We start from the raw sequence: 18,961 nt of genomic DNA on the forward strand, positions 1-18,961 counted from the left end.
ACCCGCCGTCTACTACAAGTCTCTAGAGAATATATAACTGTGGATTCCAAAGAACGCAGCATTGCACTGACACTTATCGAATTTCAAAAACAGCTCCTTATTATAATAATGCACCCCTCAGGCTTTCCAGACAACTAAGAGACCACGTGTTAGAAAAAATAATCACTGGCAGAGAAACAAATCCGACTAGAGCGTGTAGTGTATGCTGTTCAAAAGGAAAACGCAACGAAACTAGATATATTTGCAAAAGCTATTGTGTACCATTACACGTAGGTGATTGTTACACTGTATATCATAGGAAAAAGAAATATTAAAAGTTGAGTAATAAATAAGATTTATTAAAGTTTATTTACATTGTTTTACTTGAACATCCAATTATGAAATTTTCCACCTTTGCAAATATGCCCAGGAATGGTTTCGAACTCGCGACACGTTACTACCGCATACGCCTTTTACGAGCGTAGCTAGCGAACTCGCCATTTACTGTAAGTAGAGAATAGATAACTGTGGATTCCGAAGAACGCAACATTGCACCTGACACTTCTCGAATTTCTAAAACAGCTCCTTATTATAGAGAGTCAAGTGGAATAGTCGTGAGTGGGGAGTCGAGTGGTGGGGAGTCGAGTGGTGGGGAGTCGAGTGGTGGGGAGTCGAGTTGCGAGATTGGAGTGGAATAGTAGTGAGTTGAATTGCCGAGTTATTACGAGTTATAAACTATTAACTGTGAGTCGTGAATTAACTATTTAGTTGTTTTAGTTATAGCACATTACTGTACTTAGTTCACGTTAAATAACCACCGTTTCCTGTTTAATCCATTGTAAATAGATCTATCGATCAATAAACTTATCATATAGGATAGAAATCATTGGAAACCCTAATTTCCAATATTTCTAAATAAATAAAAAATTCCTATACTATCGATCTTTTTAATTGTTATAACCATTAACCCTTTACACTCGAAAGGCTATTTCCTCAGAGCGCAGTATTGGTTCGTAAATAGATTCCTTAACTCTTTATTTGGATTTGGAAATTTGTTTAATTAATTCATACACTCTGTAAAAAAGCAAAAGAACGAAAGGCCACTTAACCACCTGCGATTTATAAAAACTTCAGTAGACCAGTTGGGAGGAAATATTTGACAGCCACAAGCTCGCGCTTCCACATCGACTGCTAACTGTGTTGAAATTCGGTTAAATGGAAAGCTGCATGTAATTTTAACAGGAAGAAAAAAGTACTGTAAGGTGTTTTCTTACCGAAAAAAAGCAGGAGAAAGACACGAAACAACTTATGCAGATGTTTTATAAATTATCATAAAAAAATACAGAAAAAATATTAAAAAGTGATATGTTCAAAGATGCAAATATATATAGATTATTAAAATACAATTTTTTTTAAATTAATTTTTGTATAAAATCATTTTATATTACCCACAAGACGCTCATCACATATCACATTGCAAATCACCTCGAGTTACACGCAACCGAAAGGGCTGTCGAGTGCAAACGGTTAATTCTTCCATGCAATTTACGATAAAATAAAAAATCAGGCGAAACAGTTATCAAATGTGTTGCGATTGTTCGAAAACAATCGAGCTGCTGCAGTTTGTTACAGTTCAACACATATGTAATTCAATGACAGGCAACAACGTACCCAACGAAACTTATTGAATCGCAATTGCTTCGCCAGAATGCAGTGCCTCGTTTTCCACGTTTAACACATCAATGGGTTTGCTTTCGTTGATTCTTTTTTCTCATTGTACGACCTTTGCATCGTATGCACGTTCTTGTTAAAGGTTACGCTCGAAACGCTTTGCTACTAATTGCGATTGATACTTCGGAGAAAATGTCTGAATCGATCCCCATACCATCAGATGATTAAGCGTCGAAGTGACATTGCGGTTTGCCGCGAATTTCTCCGATATCTAACCAACTCTCGTTCCCTTGCGATTAATTACAAGTCAATTGCGTTATCATGCAATACTCAACGAAGATGAAATATTTCGCAACTTACGTGAAAATCTATCGCCCTAGCTGTCAATTTAGCTAAAATTTCTTTCACTCTACTTTCTTCGCGGGTAAAAACTCAGTTATTTTCGCTTATAGTATTGGTGTCAATCACCAATCACTTAGTTGCCACACCAATATACCACCTAATGACAAAATCCGCAATCACTTAGTTGACAAACTAGTATATTCTATGTAATTTACTTCAAGTTTCTAACGAAAATCTCAGGACAATCTCTTAAATGCCTCTTAACACGAACAGCGAAAAAACCGCTACTCACAAGAACAAACTTCTGTATTCTTCCAGATAATTCCCTTTCTTAACACACTGCGTACAGCGCTCTGCGCGCTCAACGCGTTCCCAGGGCCTGCAGATTTTTTAACGCATGCGCAGCAAGCAATAGGATGCATATATGCACGTTTTTAATTTGCGTTTGGTATTATATTTTTTATTCAGTCTTCTTCTACGTCTAATCACATCAATTAGTTCAGGAATATTGCTGCTATCAGTGAATTCATTTTCGTCGCAAGTGTTATTTGCTGCATCAGATAAATCATCAAACAATAATTCACTTTGACTTCCATTTTCTTTACACCTATGTGTCATTTTGCTATTTTTATAGAATTACGGCCTATTTCATAAAATAATTTTTGTTATAAATTGTCAGTAACAGATTGAAAATGTAAATGATTTTTAAAAAGCATACTTTCATATAACAAAGCAATTTTGTGAAAACAATTTGCAAAAGAGAAATACAAAAAGAAAAAGTACTTTCGATCAGATTCATTATCGATCGCACATAGATTGTGTATTTCGTGTAACGTTTTCGTTAAACGTGCACTCGTTTTTAACTTAACCTATTGAATTGGCAACTAAGTGATTGCGGAATTTGTCATTACAACCTAATGACCAAATCCGCAATCACTTAGTTGCCAACTCAATATTTTCAATACATCGCAATGATCGTTTTATTTTAAACGCGCGATCGAAGTTGAAATGAAATTAATGATATACAGGGTGGTTGGTAACTGGTGGTACAAGCGGAGAGGGGGTGATTCTACGCGAAAAAAGAAGTCGAAAATATAGAATAAAAATTTTTCGTTCGAGGCTTTGTTTTCGAGAAAATCGACTTTGAATTTTCGTTCGGTACGCGCGCGATACGTTATAACATATCTCACTGTAGATCGTCGTCTCGAAGGAAAAATTTGAAAAAAAAAATATTTTATTCTATATTTTCGACTTCTTTTTTCGCGTAGAATCACCCCCTTTCCGCTTGCACCACCAGTTACCAACCACTTTGTATATTTGAAATAATCTTGTGCGAAATTGTTGGTTTTGAGCGTCGACAAAATTCTAATACAAAGAATAACAGACAAGACAAAATTCAACGTACAACGGTCCGAAAAATTTCGCAATACATAGCCTGAGGAATCGATGCCGATGGTTTTGACTGCTGTGAGATAAATTCGCTGGATCGAAATAAATACGTGATATCGAGGGAGGAAATATGGAAACTAACAAAGTTGAAACAAAACCGATGTTTTTGATACATTCGACAGGAGCGAACGATTTTTAGAAAGAAAGGCGATTGGTGTTATTTCGAAAGGGTTTTGAAATTTATCGGACTATCGAAACACAATGGAAAGTAGATTGAAAGAGGAAGTGAAATAGAACAAAGGCGGTTTTATATTACCGTAACTATCTGTAATTGGATTTCAAACCGACTGGACGCGCTTCTTCTTCGTTTTACGATCATTAAATAACTTTGTCTGTTTCTTCGTTCGCTACTGTAGAATCTTATTATTATTTGATTTAAACATGGATTAAACAGGTGTTGGTTAAACAGGAAACGATGGTTATTTAACGTGAACTAAATACAATAACGTGCCACAACTAAGACAACTAAATAGTTAATCTACAACTCTCGTTACTACGGTTCCAACGCTCTCTCTCTCGCAGACCGCACTCTCTCGACAACACTAGCAACACTCTCTTGACAACACTAGCAACACTCTCTCGATAACACAATGCACGCTCTCTGACTTCTCAACTCACACTGACTGTTAATTCATCTTCTTCCCTTAGCATCTCTTCGTTTTTTCTCATAGCCCCACCACGCACGTGTTCCGCAACCGTTCGTGGCCAGAGTCACGTAGGCCTTTTGCCGCGTAACTGTTAGATTGAAGGACCGACGATACATAGATGGCACTTCGGCTTTCTTGTGACATTGTTTATGGTTCACGCGATATCTCATAGGCTATTCGACCACGATACTAGACTACTTTATACGTAATGACTAAACGAGTGATAAATTAGAGGGAATAAATAACGTGGAAAGATTTTCAAAAAGAACTTCGATTCTTTTCGTTTGTTAAATTTTATCTGTCTGATAATTGGAATTTCAGTGGCGCGGAAACAGCATTGCATTTAAATTGTTAAAGCATCCCGTGCAATTTAACAACACAGTACGATTCTTGAATAATAAGCATGTTCGCTTATAGGAAAAAAACTACTTTCTAATAAATAGTAATCTGGTTTTATTTTTCATGCGCTGTTATAGTGCAAACGTCGATTTATTAAAATCAAATCGATTACGATACTTCAACATGATCAACATTTTCTCAAGTTTTTATTTTATCTCATCGGGTTTCAGGATATCGATAACCAACATCGAAAAAGAAAGAAAGAAAGAAAGAAACTGCGCCTTTTCATTTCCATCCAATTTCCGATAGCGAATACCTGATTATAAAGTTTATATCAGCTTCCCTAATCTTATTGTTAACTGTTCACAAAGCCAAATACGCTTCAAGCATGTTAATCCGATTGGAAAATGATAATTTGGTATAACTTCTTGTATTATATTATTTATATTATATTATAATATATGTTATATTATTAATTATCTTGTATTATAGTGTAATTTATTAGTATAAGAAAATAATAACTTGGATTTGTCGAAATCTTCCTTTAACACTTAGCCAACCGCGCATTTTTCCAAGTATCGAGGACTAATATTCGCTACTTAAAAAATAAACAAGTGTAAAAATGATTTAAGTGGTTAATTATATTTGCGGTAATGATTTTATTTAACGATTTCACATATCGTTTATACAAAACATCAAATTAAATTATTATTAAATTATTATTAATATATATTAAAAGTATACAAAAATATAGGCAAAATTGAAAACATTAAAGATGACCAAAGATAAATAACGCGATTTGAACGTAAAAATTCATAATGCATTTTAATATTTTTTTACAGTGTCGTATCGTTCGATTATAACTTCATTTAGTCATAACTGATAGTGTAGCTTTTTAATTCATTTTAACACCACTAAAGTGGCGCAATTATTTGGGAACAATTCCAGGTAAACAATAACTAATAACAACAACAAAAAGAAAAGAAAACGCGTTGCTAAAGCCAAAAAGGGAGATCTCCCAGTTCGGTCACGCAGCGATGTTCTTCACAGAGGGCAGATTTCCCTATTCGGTTGGCTAAGTGTTAAGATATGAACAATGTACAGTATCCATTGTTACCAATCGACAACAATGACAATCAATTATTTGACTCTTTTTGAAAAATCTGTTATGTCGCTGACTATTTATTGGCAATAGCAATATCAATTGACTTACCTATAGGTAATGAAGGCAAAGACTAGAGCAACCAGAGACAAGCTTCCGCCCAGAACGACGATGAGACTCAACACGCCGTCTTGATCGAACGAGCTGGCAATTCCCGTAGATATTCCATTAGACAGTCCACCGTTCGATTGGGGAAACCCGTGGATTGCTCCCGTGTAAAGTGTCTCCATTTCTTCGTTACTCTCGCATCTATTCAAGAACACTATATATTTATTGATGCTATTTTTCACTTTCTTCAGAGTAACTTACGATACAAGTAACTAGTTATTCCAACTCTTTCTTAACACGTTGAATGCCATGGGGTCACCGGTGACCGGCATTCAACTTGTCCGTGGCGCCGTGGAGGTCACCGGTGACCGGCACTCAACTTGGTCGTGGCGCCGTGAAGATAACCGGTAACCGGCATTCAACTCGGTCGTGGTGCCGTCGAGGTCACCGGTGACCGGCACTCAACTTGGCCGTCGAGGTCACCGGTGACCGACACTCAACTTGGCCGTAGAAGTCGCCGGTGACCGACACCCAACTTGGCCGTGGCGCCGTGGAGGTCACCGGTGACCGGCACTCAACTTGGCCGTGGCGCCGTGGTGGTCACCGGTGACCGGCGCATCAAGATTAGTAGAAATACATAATTTGAACAAATATCAATAGTTACAAATTTGTTATTGTTACCATTGTTACTACAATGGTGTGACGAAATTAATGCAATATAAAACTTATAAAAATAGTTTTATTTATACATGAAACATACATCTATTATGTGCGTCCCCTACCAGTGGCTGTCGAATATGGGAAAAACACGCTTTTTCCGTGTTTTACCTTAACGAACAATAACAGTAAGGAACGTTTCGACTTGAAAGATGTCTGATGGTAATTAAGGGCCTTGACAGTAAAGTAAAAAATGCTAAATCTTGTGACGGTTCTTTAGGATTGTTGCGGGTCCGAATAAGTATGACCGAGGGATGGATTATGGTTTGTGGTAGGCCCCGGGACGCAACAACATAGAACAATTATTTAGCAACGCGAAGAAACAGTATGAGATATTTGATAATCGCAAAAAATAATTGAATCGAGCGAAATTGCACTACAGCGCCCTGGGGGTCACCGGTGACCTCAGTGAGATAAATTCATTAATGATGATTATACTCCGTAACATATTTCTTGTGGGTAATATTTCAACATCATATGTATCGCATAATAACGAAATTCATCGTGGCGCCACGTTCAAACCTTGTAAAACTGGTGTGGCATTCAACGTGTTAAAGATACAGTACAATATATCTAGGTAGACAACCATGCATTAACATTTGGACACTTCCGCGTTATTGCAGATGTATAAAATACGCCTTGGATATTAATTAGTGATTTCAAGTGTATCTGTTCGATGTTAAGACTTTTAAATGGTTAGAATATCTACTTCCAAACACATTCTAAAAATTTTAATACAATTCAGCCCATTTATTCCAAGAAGTAAAGAATTAACAGTTAAGAAACATTCTTCTATCATAATGTTAGAAATACAGTGAAAATATCAATGTTTCGACTAGATTGCATCAAATGTCCAAATACTTACGCACAGCATTATTGTACATATAAGTTTAAGAACACTGAAACGTTGCCATACTACACAAAGGGCAACGATATAATTTTTATGCGTTTGAACATACAGTTTTTATTTGAAACATAACATAAAGTGTTTATTCGATTACTTAAATTCTGAATCTTTGAAGTAATCTACGTGTCATCTATTGGGTTGACAACTAAGTTATTACTGATTTTGTCAATAGGTGGCCTTAGCACATTCTTTTATTCTGTCAACGTGTTCAAAGCACCTAACCTATATTGTTTTCTTGTTGTTTGGGCTTCCACCTTTAATTCAGTAGAAAAATTGTATCGATTAGTCATTTAGTTTCCTTTTTATCCCAATTTGAAAATGGAAGAGCAAGACGCGGATTTCAGGTATATTTTATTGTATTATTTCCGAAAAGACAAGAACGCATCCCAAGCACACAACAAGTTATGTGCCGTATATGGGAATGAAGCCTTGAAAGAAAGGCACTGTCAAAATTGGTTTGCCAAATTTCGTTCTGGTGATGTTTCAATGAAAAATGTTCAACGATCTGCTCGTCCAGTTGAAGTTGGCGAGACCCATATCAAGGTCATTATCGATTCAGATCGTCATAGCACAATGCGTGAGATTGCAATGAAGCTCAATGTATAGCATACATGCATTAAAAAAAAATTAAAACAGCTCGGCTATGTCAAGAAACTCGATTTGTGGCTCCCTCATCAGCTTAAAGAAATTCATTTGACGCAACGCATTAGCATCTGCGGTTCGCTTCTGAAACGCAACGAAATTAATCCATTTCTGAAACGACTGATTACCGGCGACCAAAAGTGGATAGTTTATAACGACGTTAATGGGAAAAGATCGTGGGTGATGCAAGATGAGCCAGCCCAGACGACACCAAAAGCTGAGATTCACCAAAAAAAAATTATGCTGTCAGTTTGATGGAATTATGAAGGAATTCTGTACTTTGAAATTTGGCCAAGAAACCAAACGATTAATTGAAACGTGTACGTTCAACGACTCGCCAAACTGAGCGATGCAGTTCAAGAAAAGCGGCCAGTATTGGCAAATCGTAAGGGTGTTGTTTTCCATCATGATAATGCAACGCCTCACACATCTTTGGTCACTCATCAAAAATTATTGGAACTAGATTGGGATGTGTTGTCACCACCACCATATAGCCCTGACCTTGCGTCTTCAGATTACCGTTTATTACGTTCCATGCAGAACTCCTTAAATGGTAAAATTTTTAATGACGCTGATGATGTGATATCAAGGTCATCGACAAAAACGGACAATACCTAATTGAATAAAGTTATAAGCAAATATTAGTTATAAGTTTTAAGCAAAAATGTTGAATTTTCCTTCTTATTTAAAATACGCAATCACTTAGTTGCCAACCCAATACATAATAACAGCATAAGAAGCTTTGATTTATGATTTGTATAGGAAGCGCGAGGGAGCGCGGAACGCCGATTGAGATTTATGACCCTCGATATCTTGTACACGCGTAAATTAGATATTAATCATATAACGTTTTATACCACGGATCTAAGGAATTACCATGGCTTTGATTACAACAAGTCTCGTATATTTGCATAAAAATAATGAAATAAAATGTTATACGAGTGGTTTTAGATCGAAGTAGAACCAGACTAATATTCTTTTCAACTGGTTCTGCTGAGGAAAATTGAATTTGTGATGGAGCCTCGCGTGTCGCGGGAGGGGTAAATTGAAACAGGCCTGGTAATTTCCTGTAAAGAGGTGAATCAAAATGGCGCTCGACACCACCAGCCACAAATTGCGGCCGTCCCTTACAAAAGTTGCCAGTAATAGCGAGCATTTATAACTACGCGTAACCGTTACTAATCAACCAAGCTAATCTATCAAGTATAACAGGCGAAAAGGCAACATTTTCGCCCGACTTCGATCTTTATCTTTAAAAACCAAAAATGAGAGAAAAAATTTCTCTCGAATGGTGTGAAGTTGTCAAAAGAACGTAAACAGATTCCATTCTCCATTCCTTGGAGAAGCATGCTGTTAAAGGCTCGCAGACAAAGTCGTTTGATGTTTGAAAAAACTGCTCGTTAATAACCGCAACGATAGCAAAACTGTGTCTCGCGTGTATTTTTCTATCCGGTTTCCGAGCGGATTCGATATTTAAATGTAGTGACCTTATCGTTTTGATTTGCAGTTCGATTCACAAGAACGCTTGTTACAGTTTACAAACAAGCCTGCAATATCACCAATGCACACTTTTTTCTGGTACTTAACGCATTCGCAAAAATTTATCTTTATATTTACTCTTCATTATTTCCGCTAATGTAATAATAAATAATATCGGATAATAAACTATTCGATTAGATAGTCGCTCTCGACGCAGTATCCGCTTGTGAGAAATTACTCCCGAAAGCAATTCACGGTAATTTTACACTCAAGTGAACGTGTTCCTTTAATTAGTATTATATAGAAAAGGCTAGATGTTACTTTCATTGATACGTATTAAGAATTACGTGATCAAAACAATTGAAGAACAAACACTCGGTGAGGAAACTTACCTTACGAGATGGAGAAATAGTTGGTTCGATGAAAAAGTATGGGCAAACGTTGCGCGATTCCATGGATCGTTTGACAGCCTCTCGAGCGAGCCACGTGTCAGTAAACACGTGCTACAAGAATGTAGATCGCGTGTTCCTTCGAATTAACGGGTGCTCTTGGAGGAAAGAAAGTTACTGGAGTAGGCCGCATTGTTCGACACTCGTCCGTTGCGCCGCGTGTGCAGCAGCATCCTCGAGAACGTGTTCGCGCTCAGACACCGGTCGATCAATCTCTTTTCGCTTGCGAGAGCTGGATGCACAGGATCGCCTTTCTTTACCCACCGAGCGACCCACCGAATGAGTAAATACACGCGATCGAAATATACACGCGAACGCAGCTACTCCGATGCTACCACCTGTCAACATCACCGTTTTATCGTCTTCCCTTTCTCCCTCTTTTCTTATCGACATCTTAGATTCTTAGTACAACGAAGAAAAATCCCGCGAAACACTAGATATTTACCTGTTTTAAAAAAGATGCGACTTCTGTTGCAAAATATCACGTTCGTTTTGTTTAGCTACCGACCGACATTCATGTGTCATAGTGGTCTTATCTATCATAGAGAAATATTAACAAATATAAGATTTCGTTTCTCAGTGTCATCGATTACTCTTCTTAATTATTTGCACATTAACGCGTCTAAAATAATACAATGTAAGTCGACAAATGATAATGCATTACTAAATCATTGCAATATATCACCTGTTATTTGAAATGAATGAAAATAAATAGTTATATTCGTTTGAAGTATGACCGAATTTGTATAAAGAAAACACATCTTTTTTGTTCTACAGAATAATTAACAAACGTATAAAAAATGACAGGCTCACTCGAAAAAACACGTTGCTGATTGACGCAACGTGATCATCGATACTAGTATTTAATGAAAAATTACGAAGCAACAAGATACGTACAAACTCCTCGAGCAACGGCGGAGAACTGCAACAAAATTTGTTCGCGCTCAACTCGTTCGCGCATCCTACGTTGCGCATACACTCGAAGAAATAGTGGGGAATAAAAGTATTTGGAAAAAAAGGGACTCGTAGCTCGATACGCGATTAATTGTAACTAAGATCAATTATCAAAAGTATGGAGAATGGAAGGTGGCAATGCAAGGATTATAATCAAAAAATAAAAATATAAAAAACAATTTTTTCTTTATTTTACGTTTCGTACATACGAAAAGTTAATATTTCGTCGTTAACTACAAAATACGCATTTATCCATTAAAATGCAACAGTTGATGTCAAACACAGAAACGAGTATATAACGTAACATTTAAAAGTAAAAATTGAAATCCGTGCATATGTACATGTACAATGCATATGTACAATCAACGATCAACTAATGTACGATCAACAATAAGTAGTGCTGCTAAATAAAAAATCAATCAAATCCCAGATTTCAAATTTATGGTATTGTTTTACAAGTTCAGCAATTTATGTACTTTAAAATAAACTGAAATTCGTTATATCGATTTACAACCATATCGTAATAACAATTTCCGAAATTACTGTATATCGTAAATATACATTTCTTTCACCTACTAAATTGATTAATTAATGTACAATAATTTACATTCATATATGCACAAGAATTGTAGAATTTATACAGTATATCAGCCCACGAAGAAGCTATAAGTATAAAGGATCAAAAGAACATCAGTCTATGGGATTGTAATCACTGCAAAACTCTATCTCGTTATACGTTTCAGCTATCCAACCAAGTAGATATTTTACTTTCTCTGTTGTTTCATCTGATGCTTTGAAATCTGTTATAACTTCCATTAAACATTTTGATAGATGCTTCAATATAGGCTATAAATAAAAATACAGAAACTGATAGCTTGATATAAATGATAATTGTCACAATCTATTTTAATAAGTAATAGAAAAATAAAATATTTACCACAGGCCAGTTCTGCCTAAATAAAGCTACACATTGATCGCTAAAACTGTTAATATCTAAAACATTTTTCTCTATTAATTTATTAATAAATTTTCCAAACACTGTCCAAACTTCTTCTTTTTCTGGTTGAGCTAAGAGCATAACGTTTCTAGAACTAAGTATTCTATGTATAGGCGAATCTGATTCCAAAGTTTTACAACGATTCATTGCCCATACTGTTATAAATTTTTCTTGAACTTTTGGAACAAACAGATCACTTCGATAAGCAACTGCAAATATAAAAGTTCAGGATTTTTTTCGTAGTATGACAATAATTAATAATGAATCATATATATTATTAATAACTTAATATTTACTTACCTAAAAATAACGCAAAATCTGTACTAAGAGAATATAAAACTTTCTCTGGCCCCACAACTAAATCAGCTCTTTCATTTAAAGTCTGATATAAATTATCTAATATAGTCGAAACAATCATTATTGTTAAAGAATCACCACCATTATCAAGTATAACCCATATAAGTTCCTATAAAAGTTATAATACAAAAACTAATAAGTTTTAATGTTACTCTATTAAACGAAATATCAAGCATGTAAATAATTACTCTCAAGTTATCAGTGATAGTTGTTGGGCTCATAACATTTGGATTATGTTTCTTTTCTTCAATAGGATGAAGTGGTGCATTATTCCTTAAAAATCTATTTAATTCAACTTCCATATCTTTTATAAATAATGAGCCACCCACTATGTGAGATTGTATCCATTGATATATACGTTCCATAGCTAATCTCGTAGCAATTTTAGCACACATTTCTTTCACAGGTGTCAACGAATCTTCCGCTAAAAGAGATTCTATACATTTAGTTACCCGTAATTCACAAATTCCTGGTATAGATATTTCGCACTGCTCTTTCAGTTCTTTAGACATATTCGTAGCCAATGTATTCATATCAGTTGTTACAATTGCCTAAATGGAATAATATATGAATTAGCTAGGTAATTTAAAAATATATTTAAACATCATAGTATTTCGTAGTATTACGATGAATATAAAAAATTCGAAAATCTACCTTAAAATCTGTAACGTTACGTTGTTCCCCGAATTTCTCAGGTTGTCTTTCGATTTGCTTTTTTTTCAGAATCTCCCTAAAAATATTCAGATTTGTTTCTCTAGAGGCCATTAACAAAGTGTTACATATATGTTTCACACAAGTTGACGCAACTCGCTCTGATACAAAATCAACAGTTTTTCGAGTAGATGCTGGTTGTCCGCCAAAAAATGCCTCTTCCAATTGCAACTATTGAAATTTATATATTAAAATTTTTCTTATGAAACAAGTCTAACCGATAAACTTACCTCTAAATGCTTTATATCTGCACTCTTAGCAGATTTGTGAAGTTGACTAGAAACTGGTGTAATGTGTTTATTTGAGTTATAATTATTTAGATTTGTATTAGAATTTGATACAGATACGTTTAATCCAACCAATGGACAACATATGCGCAACGTTCTTTCATTAATTATGTCCAATTTGTCTAAACTACATTTAGTTGATGTAACAGACACAGTCGGCTCTCCTAATAGCATATATTTTTGCTCATGATATTTATCAGGTTGTTTCAAACTTCGCAATTCTCTAACTTTATATATCTTTTGCCACATAGAATACAAATCCTTTGGAACATTTGGTAATTCAAATAACCAACTTAAAGTAGATTTAAGAAGAACTGCTGTTTGTTGAGAAATAAAACTGTCAGATGTTGAAAAATCAAAATGATTTACAGCTTTATAAATATAATATAAAAGTTCCAAAATTTGCTTATAATATGGTAAACGAAGACACACAGTATCCATCATAGCCAAGTATTTTGCAATCCAAGGTACAGTTAATGATAATTTTCCTAATGCTATTGCATTATGTAGACAAACATGTAAATTTATTGCTGGTACAACCTAAATAAAAATCTTAAGGTTAATTTCGTTTATTAATAATAAAAGAGTATATAAAGCAGGAAGTTTATTATTTACTTTGCTTCTAATTTCTACTTGAGTTGCTATCAACTCTTTAAAATTGTTTGATTCTGATCTATATGGTAATGATATAAGAAAACCTAAAACTTTTGCAAGGAGCCTTAAGCTGGATACACAAGTAATAAAATTTTGTTGTGTTTGCTCATCAACTATTGTTTCTGTTACAAAAGAAAATAATATAGTTATATCAATAATAAATGAAAATACATAACTTACATTAATGCTATATGTATATATTAATACCTGAATCTTCTATTTCACTATTGTTAAACTGAGTATCGTTCAATTCCATTATCTCGTGGATTAAACAATTTTCTAGATGAACATAAAAGATTGGATTAAAAGCAAATAATATAAAGTCTTTGAAAAATTCTTGTACTCCAGGGAAAGATGGTTCTGTAATTTGGTTTTTGGAAGGCTGTGGAGTTACTAATCTCTTTTGAAGCTGATCCAATTTTTTCGGATTTACATTTTTCAATGTCTTTAAAACACTTATACTTTCATCATCTTCTACCTCTGTCTGAAAATAATAAAAACAAACTAAAAACTAGTATCTAAGCAAAATAAAGAATATTTAAACATATAATTTTATTAATCTAGCTTACCTGTTGCCTATTTTGTATACATGAAATCAAAAGTTGCGACTTAAATAATCTTGCAAAATGATAATAATTTATAGCATCATTGTGTAATGTCAACATAGTTCTTATTTTACTTCCTAAAGCTATTTGAAATATCCATCCAGGCACCAAATGGTTTTTTTCCCATATCCTAAATATCTCATAAAAACTATCTCTTTGATTTTTAAATGTCTGAAAAGCAGCTGCAGATGGAAAATTTTCACGATTGTCTGTATCTATTTGAAAACATACATTTAATTCACCCATTATGTATAAGTAGCTGCAAAAAAGAAAATAATGTATATATTTAAAAAATTGAATTTTTACTTGTAAGAAATGATAATTGTTTACATATATCGTTTCTTAATTTTTTCAATTATATTCAAGAATTTATATTGAAATAAAAATATTTGCCTCAACATTAATTGATACATTTTAGAAACATATAACAATTAGAATAAATAAATGTTATATAACAACTAATGAAAAAACTATTAGATAAAGTATTTTATATATAAACTTCATAAATAATATAAAATTGTTAACATATTTTATTTATACAAGTATAAAATAATTTTCAAAAACAGTTCTTTAAGTAAACATACAATCGCATGTACAATTATAAATATCGTGTGAACAGTTTAAGAGAAAATATATTTATATTGTATTTAAAATACATATTTCTATACAAATCTTTTAAACGTACTCATTTATTTAAATCACCGAATATGTACATGGAATAAACGTCGACCAATTTTGAAATCTAATAGGTTATGTTTAAACTGTAAATATGCTTCAATATAATATACTAACACAACTAAAACTCGCACAATATCGATTCATGCATTCATAATTTGTTAGTTGATAAAAATTTTACAATTTTTACATAAGGCTATATTTTACAACATGCATATATTAATGCCGTAGCACTCCACATTGTGACCGCTGATGGTAACAGCTTATGCATACGCCTCGACAGTCTCGGCACAAACTAATTCAATGGCATCCATCTTGCGTTTAAAGATTCAACACATCAATTTAGTGTTCAAGACACTTCATAGATATACAGGATGGATGGTAACTGGTGGTACAAGCGGAAAGGGGGTGATTCTACGCGAAAAAAGAAGTCGAAAATATAGAATAAAAATTTCTCTTATTTTTTTTCCAAATTTTTCCATCGAGACAACGATCTACAGTGAGATCCGTTATAACGTACCGCACGCGTACCGAACGAAAATTCAAAGTCGATTTTCTCGAAAACAAAGCCTCAAACGAAAAATGTTTATTCTATATTTTCGACTTCTTTTCTCACGTAGGATCACCCCCTTTCCGCTTGTACCACCAGTTACCAACCACCCTGTATATGTATATGTATATATAAAAATTTTAAAAGGTAATATTAAAACAATGTAATATTAATAAACATTCCTTTTATTCAATTAATAAAAAAAATATATTTGCTTTTGTGATGTACAAACAGAAACTTAGATATGTTCAAATACTTATTATTAATTTTCGTTTTTTCACTTTTTGTTTGCATCTTAGAATTATTCATAAAATCCTTAACAAACTATCCTTGAGACCCAACAAGAGGATAACTAGCAGTGGAAGCAATACCACAATGGTTCAATTTATTCCTAGCCATTTTAATATATCCATTATCACCCCATGTTTCACCCCAACTATTTTTTACTAGCCAGTAATCCTGACCATTTTCATCAGTTCCATATCCTACTGCTAATACTCCGTGATCCAAGTTTTCTGAAGAACATTCTGGTTCATAATAGACTCCTATAATTTAGATATAACATTTATTTTATTAGAAACTAACAATTGGTTTAAATTCATAGTTTAGCATCAAATTATATAATGAACAAACAAACCTTCGGAATAAAATTGGAAAGACTGATGAGAAGCATCAATAGCAACAGAGACTGGGCCTATAGTAGCAACTGCTGCTTTAAGCTTTTTCTCATTACCTTGAGGAATGTCTACATAGCCAACATCACGGGCACCACTATTTGCTGCGTTATATCTACACATTATGAAATAATTAATCATAGTAACTAGGAAAAAATCTTTTCTTATAATACTTACCTGCATTTATCATTTTCAGCTTCATATGGATAAGTAACTTCTGTATCTAAACCTTTATTATCTTTAATATATTGAAAAGCTTGATCCATCAGTCCTCCATTGCACCCATTATTGCCATATTTTCCAGAGCAATCAATTAAATTTTGCTCACTTAAAGGGATTAAAATTCCTGTTCGTCGAAAATGTTGTCCTTCTAATGCGCCAGTCTATATAATGATTTTGATTGATTCATTTCATTAAAACTTAATTACAATATATTACAATCCTAATTATAATTTTTTAATAAATAATTCACTAAGTAAATTTATTAAAAACATTAAATATATCTTATAATTTAATTTTTTTATTTGAATTATTATTGATATCTAAACTATTGTATACTGTTAGTCACAAAACTTACTGCAGAAAATGACCAGCATGATCCACAATGTCCCTGATCCTTGACAGGAGTTACAGCACCATGTTCTCTCCAATCAACTGTCTTTGGTAACACTACATTCGCTGGTTCAATAAATGAAGCTCCTATAGGTAATCTCTCAGATCTCAACTGAGTATTTATGGATTTATTAAAACCATTTAACGTATTCACAAATTCATGATGAAGCTAAAAATCAAATTATACAATTTTCAATATATATACGTAATATGAAGCTATTTAAATTTTGCAATTTATTTACCATGTCACCATATTTATTCATCTTTAATTTATATGAAACCTTTTTCATTTCGTAATTCCCATTATGTTTAGCTATTTTATGTTTATTGTCCATAAATATCTTCATCCTGAATCTTTCCTCTATATCATTTTTATATACCTTATTATGTTCCATCTAAAAATGAATAATACAAGGTATATCTCTTTATTTTATTGTAATTTATAATCATTTATGTTATTGTTATTATAAAGGTTGTTCTATACTCTAAAATATTTTAGAATATTATATAAATATTATGCTATAAAAATAAACAAATGATCATATTTATTTCTAGGAAAATACTTTATCTGCACATAAAGATATATATACTGATAAAGGTCAACTGCAGGCCAGATACATTTCATATACAAGGGGACATTTCTTATTTAAACAATATAACTGATTCAATTTAAGACAAAATTTTTAATGTGTTACACAAGATATATCAAAATTATTACAGCATTATTAACCTTTTTCATAAAAGCAATATATTTAATTACCTTAAATGTTGTCCATTCTTGATTAACCAATTCAAAAAAAGAAATAGCTTGTGCCGTAGCAAGTATTGCTACAATTAAAAGTAGAAACAGCTTCATGATTTTGCAATTATATCTGAAAAAAATATATACAAATTAATTTTTTTATTAAAATATATTATCTTCTATACATTTTATTTCCTGATCGTTTTTAAATTTGTATCAAATGTTTTCTACCATTATATTGTTTATAAAAAGAAAGTCGAAATTTGAAAATCTAGATAGCGCCATATTTGTATCAATCACTAATTTCATTTTATAAAATGACGTCTTTGTACTGTCTGTTATTGAAAATATGTAAATATTAAAAGGAATATTTATACGGATAATAGTGCAAAGTGAAAATATAAATCAATTTTACGTAATGAAATTATTAATAAAAATTTAGATAATGACAATAAGAAAGGAAATTTTTAAATCATATAAAAATCCTACGCTTAAAATCCGTATTATTTATAAAAAAATATGTAATTACATATTTTGTTGACCTATGTATTTCCACGATATCTACCATTACTTGTATACAAAAATTTCTACTACGCATAAAATTGTACATTACATCTATCATTGTCATCATACGAACAAAGACATAATATGATAGTCATCAATTGGAATTCTGTGTAACAGGAGCATACATATCAAGTATTTTATCGATACATTTATATCGATATCACAAGTAAATGAGTATTGGTTAATCTTCTCAAATTAATCATATGACAAAGAACAAAAAGAAATAATTCTCTAACTCTTAATATATGCCGAACAAAGCACGATCTTTCTCCGACATATAAATGGATTTCCGCAATCAGTATAATTTTATAATACTCGGATTAAAATGAAATATTTAATTGTCCAAAAAAGGATAAGGTTACATATTAAAAAAAAAAAGAAAAAACTATCAATGAAAGAAAAGTCAAATATTATCGTAAAATATAATTCCTGAAAAGTATAACAATAATGTATAACTTATATACATTTATATTTATGTTTAATTACGATTCAATATTAATGACATAAACGATGAAACAAGTTTTAAATGCCTTACCAAGAATAATTTAATTACTGAGAGGATTTGACGCAAAACAATTGATACACACAACGTAGGTATGACCCGTTATTTCAGACTGCCCACTAACCAATAGTAACCACGACCTTTCAGACTTCAGATTTTTAGCTAGACTACTGTCAAAGTGTAAAGCGCTCTCTCTTCTCTATATTCTATAGCTTCCCCTTCTACTACGTGATTCATCATTGGTTC

The 18,961-nt window shown here is 32.9% G+C and overlaps 3 protein-coding genes across 8 annotated transcripts in view; all 3 read right to left on the reverse strand.

Moving 5' to 3' along the window:
* LOC117211185 (latrophilin-like protein LAT-2) overlaps nucleotides 1–10,785 on the reverse strand; it is a 75,699-nt gene extending 64,914 nt beyond the window's left edge. The window contains exons 1-3 of one of the 4 annotated variants that reach the window (XM_033454854.1): nucleotides 10,729–10,785; nucleotides 9,775–10,169; nucleotides 5,641–5,838 (exon numbers count right to left, since the gene is read on the reverse strand). In XM_033454854.1, coding sequence (XP_033310745.1) covers nucleotides 5,641–5,819 — 179 coding nt within the window. In that variant the 5' untranslated portion in view covers nucleotides 5,820–5,838; nucleotides 9,775–10,169; nucleotides 10,729–10,785. Of the gene's footprint in view, nucleotides 1–5,640; nucleotides 5,852–9,774; nucleotides 10,170–10,276; nucleotides 10,368–10,728 lie in introns of those variants that run through there. The other 3 variants (XM_033454851.1, XM_033454853.1, XM_033454852.1) reach the window with 3 other exon arrangements.
* Nucleotides 10,786–11,209: 424 nt separating this feature from the next.
* LOC117211181 (codanin-1) lies at nucleotides 11,210–15,393 on the reverse strand. 3 transcript variants are annotated; one of them, XM_033454846.1, is made up of 10 exons: nucleotides 15,189–15,392; nucleotides 14,361–14,655; nucleotides 13,999–14,275; nucleotides 13,753–13,913; nucleotides 13,081–13,677; nucleotides 12,794–13,021; nucleotides 12,328–12,690; nucleotides 12,083–12,248; nucleotides 11,723–11,991; nucleotides 11,210–11,631 (listed from the first exon to the last, which is right to left on the reverse strand). In XM_033454846.1, the coding sequence occupies exons 2-10, from the start codon at nucleotides 14,640–14,642 to the stop codon at nucleotides 11,476–11,478; spliced, it is 2,499 nt and encodes an 832-aa protein (XP_033310737.1). In that variant the 5' UTR covers nucleotides 14,643–14,655; nucleotides 15,189–15,392; the 3' UTR covers nucleotides 11,210–11,475. The 3 variants fall into 3 exon arrangements, with proteins under 3 accessions (XP_033310737.1, XP_033310738.1, XP_033310739.1); XM_033454847.1 differs by having other exon boundaries at nucleotides 15,082–15,392; XM_033454848.1 differs by having other exon boundaries at nucleotides 11,511–11,652; nucleotides 15,189–15,393.
* Nucleotides 15,394–15,788: 395 nt separating this feature from the next.
* On the reverse strand, nucleotides 15,789–18,896 carry LOC117211116 (cathepsin L). Its single transcript, XM_033454712.1, has 7 exons — nucleotides 18,749–18,896; nucleotides 17,668–17,779; nucleotides 17,150–17,302; nucleotides 16,873–17,076; nucleotides 16,473–16,678; nucleotides 16,259–16,410; nucleotides 15,789–16,166 (listed from the first exon to the last, which is right to left on the reverse strand). The coding sequence occupies exons 2-7, from the start codon at nucleotides 17,761–17,763 to the stop codon at nucleotides 15,946–15,948; spliced, it is 1,032 nt and encodes a 343-aa protein (XP_033310603.1). The 5' UTR covers nucleotides 17,764–17,779; nucleotides 18,749–18,896; the 3' UTR covers nucleotides 15,789–15,945.
* Between the last annotated feature and the right edge of the window lie 65 nt (nucleotides 18,897–18,961).

The sequence above is a fragment of the Bombus bifarius genome, unplaced genomic scaffold (assembly GCF_011952205.1).
Source record: "Bombus bifarius isolate JDL3187 unplaced genomic scaffold, Bbif_JDL3187 scf7180000008218, whole genome shotgun sequence".
NCBI classification, from domain to species: Eukaryota; Metazoa; Arthropoda; class Insecta; order Hymenoptera; family Apidae; genus Bombus; species Bombus bifarius.

Bases quoted from the DNA above. Each gene is read 5' to 3' on its own strand.
- LOC117211181 (XM_033454846.1), bottom strand. From the start codon at position 14,642: ATGGGTGAATTAAATGTATGTTTTCAAATAGATACAGACAATCGTGAA. The intron at 14,276-14,360 runs GTAAGCTAGATT...TATTATTTTCAG, and splicing joins GTATACAAAATAGGCAACAG to ACAGAGGTAGAAGATGATGA. The intron at 12,691-12,793 runs GTAGATTTTCGA...TATTCCATTTAG, and splicing joins GTAACGTTACAGATTTTAAG to GCAATTGTAACAACTGATAT.
- LOC117211116 (XM_033454712.1), bottom strand. From the start codon at position 17,763: ATGAAGCTGTTTCTACTTTTAATTGTAGCAATACTTGCTACGGCACAA. The intron at 17,303-17,667 runs GTAATTAAATAT...ATTCATTTTTAG, and splicing joins AAGAATGGACAACATTTAAG to ATGGAACATAATAAGGTATA. The intron at 16,167-16,258 runs GTTTGTTTGTTC...TCTAAATTATAG, and splicing joins TTTCCAATTTTATTCCGAAG to GAGTCTATTATGAACCAGAA.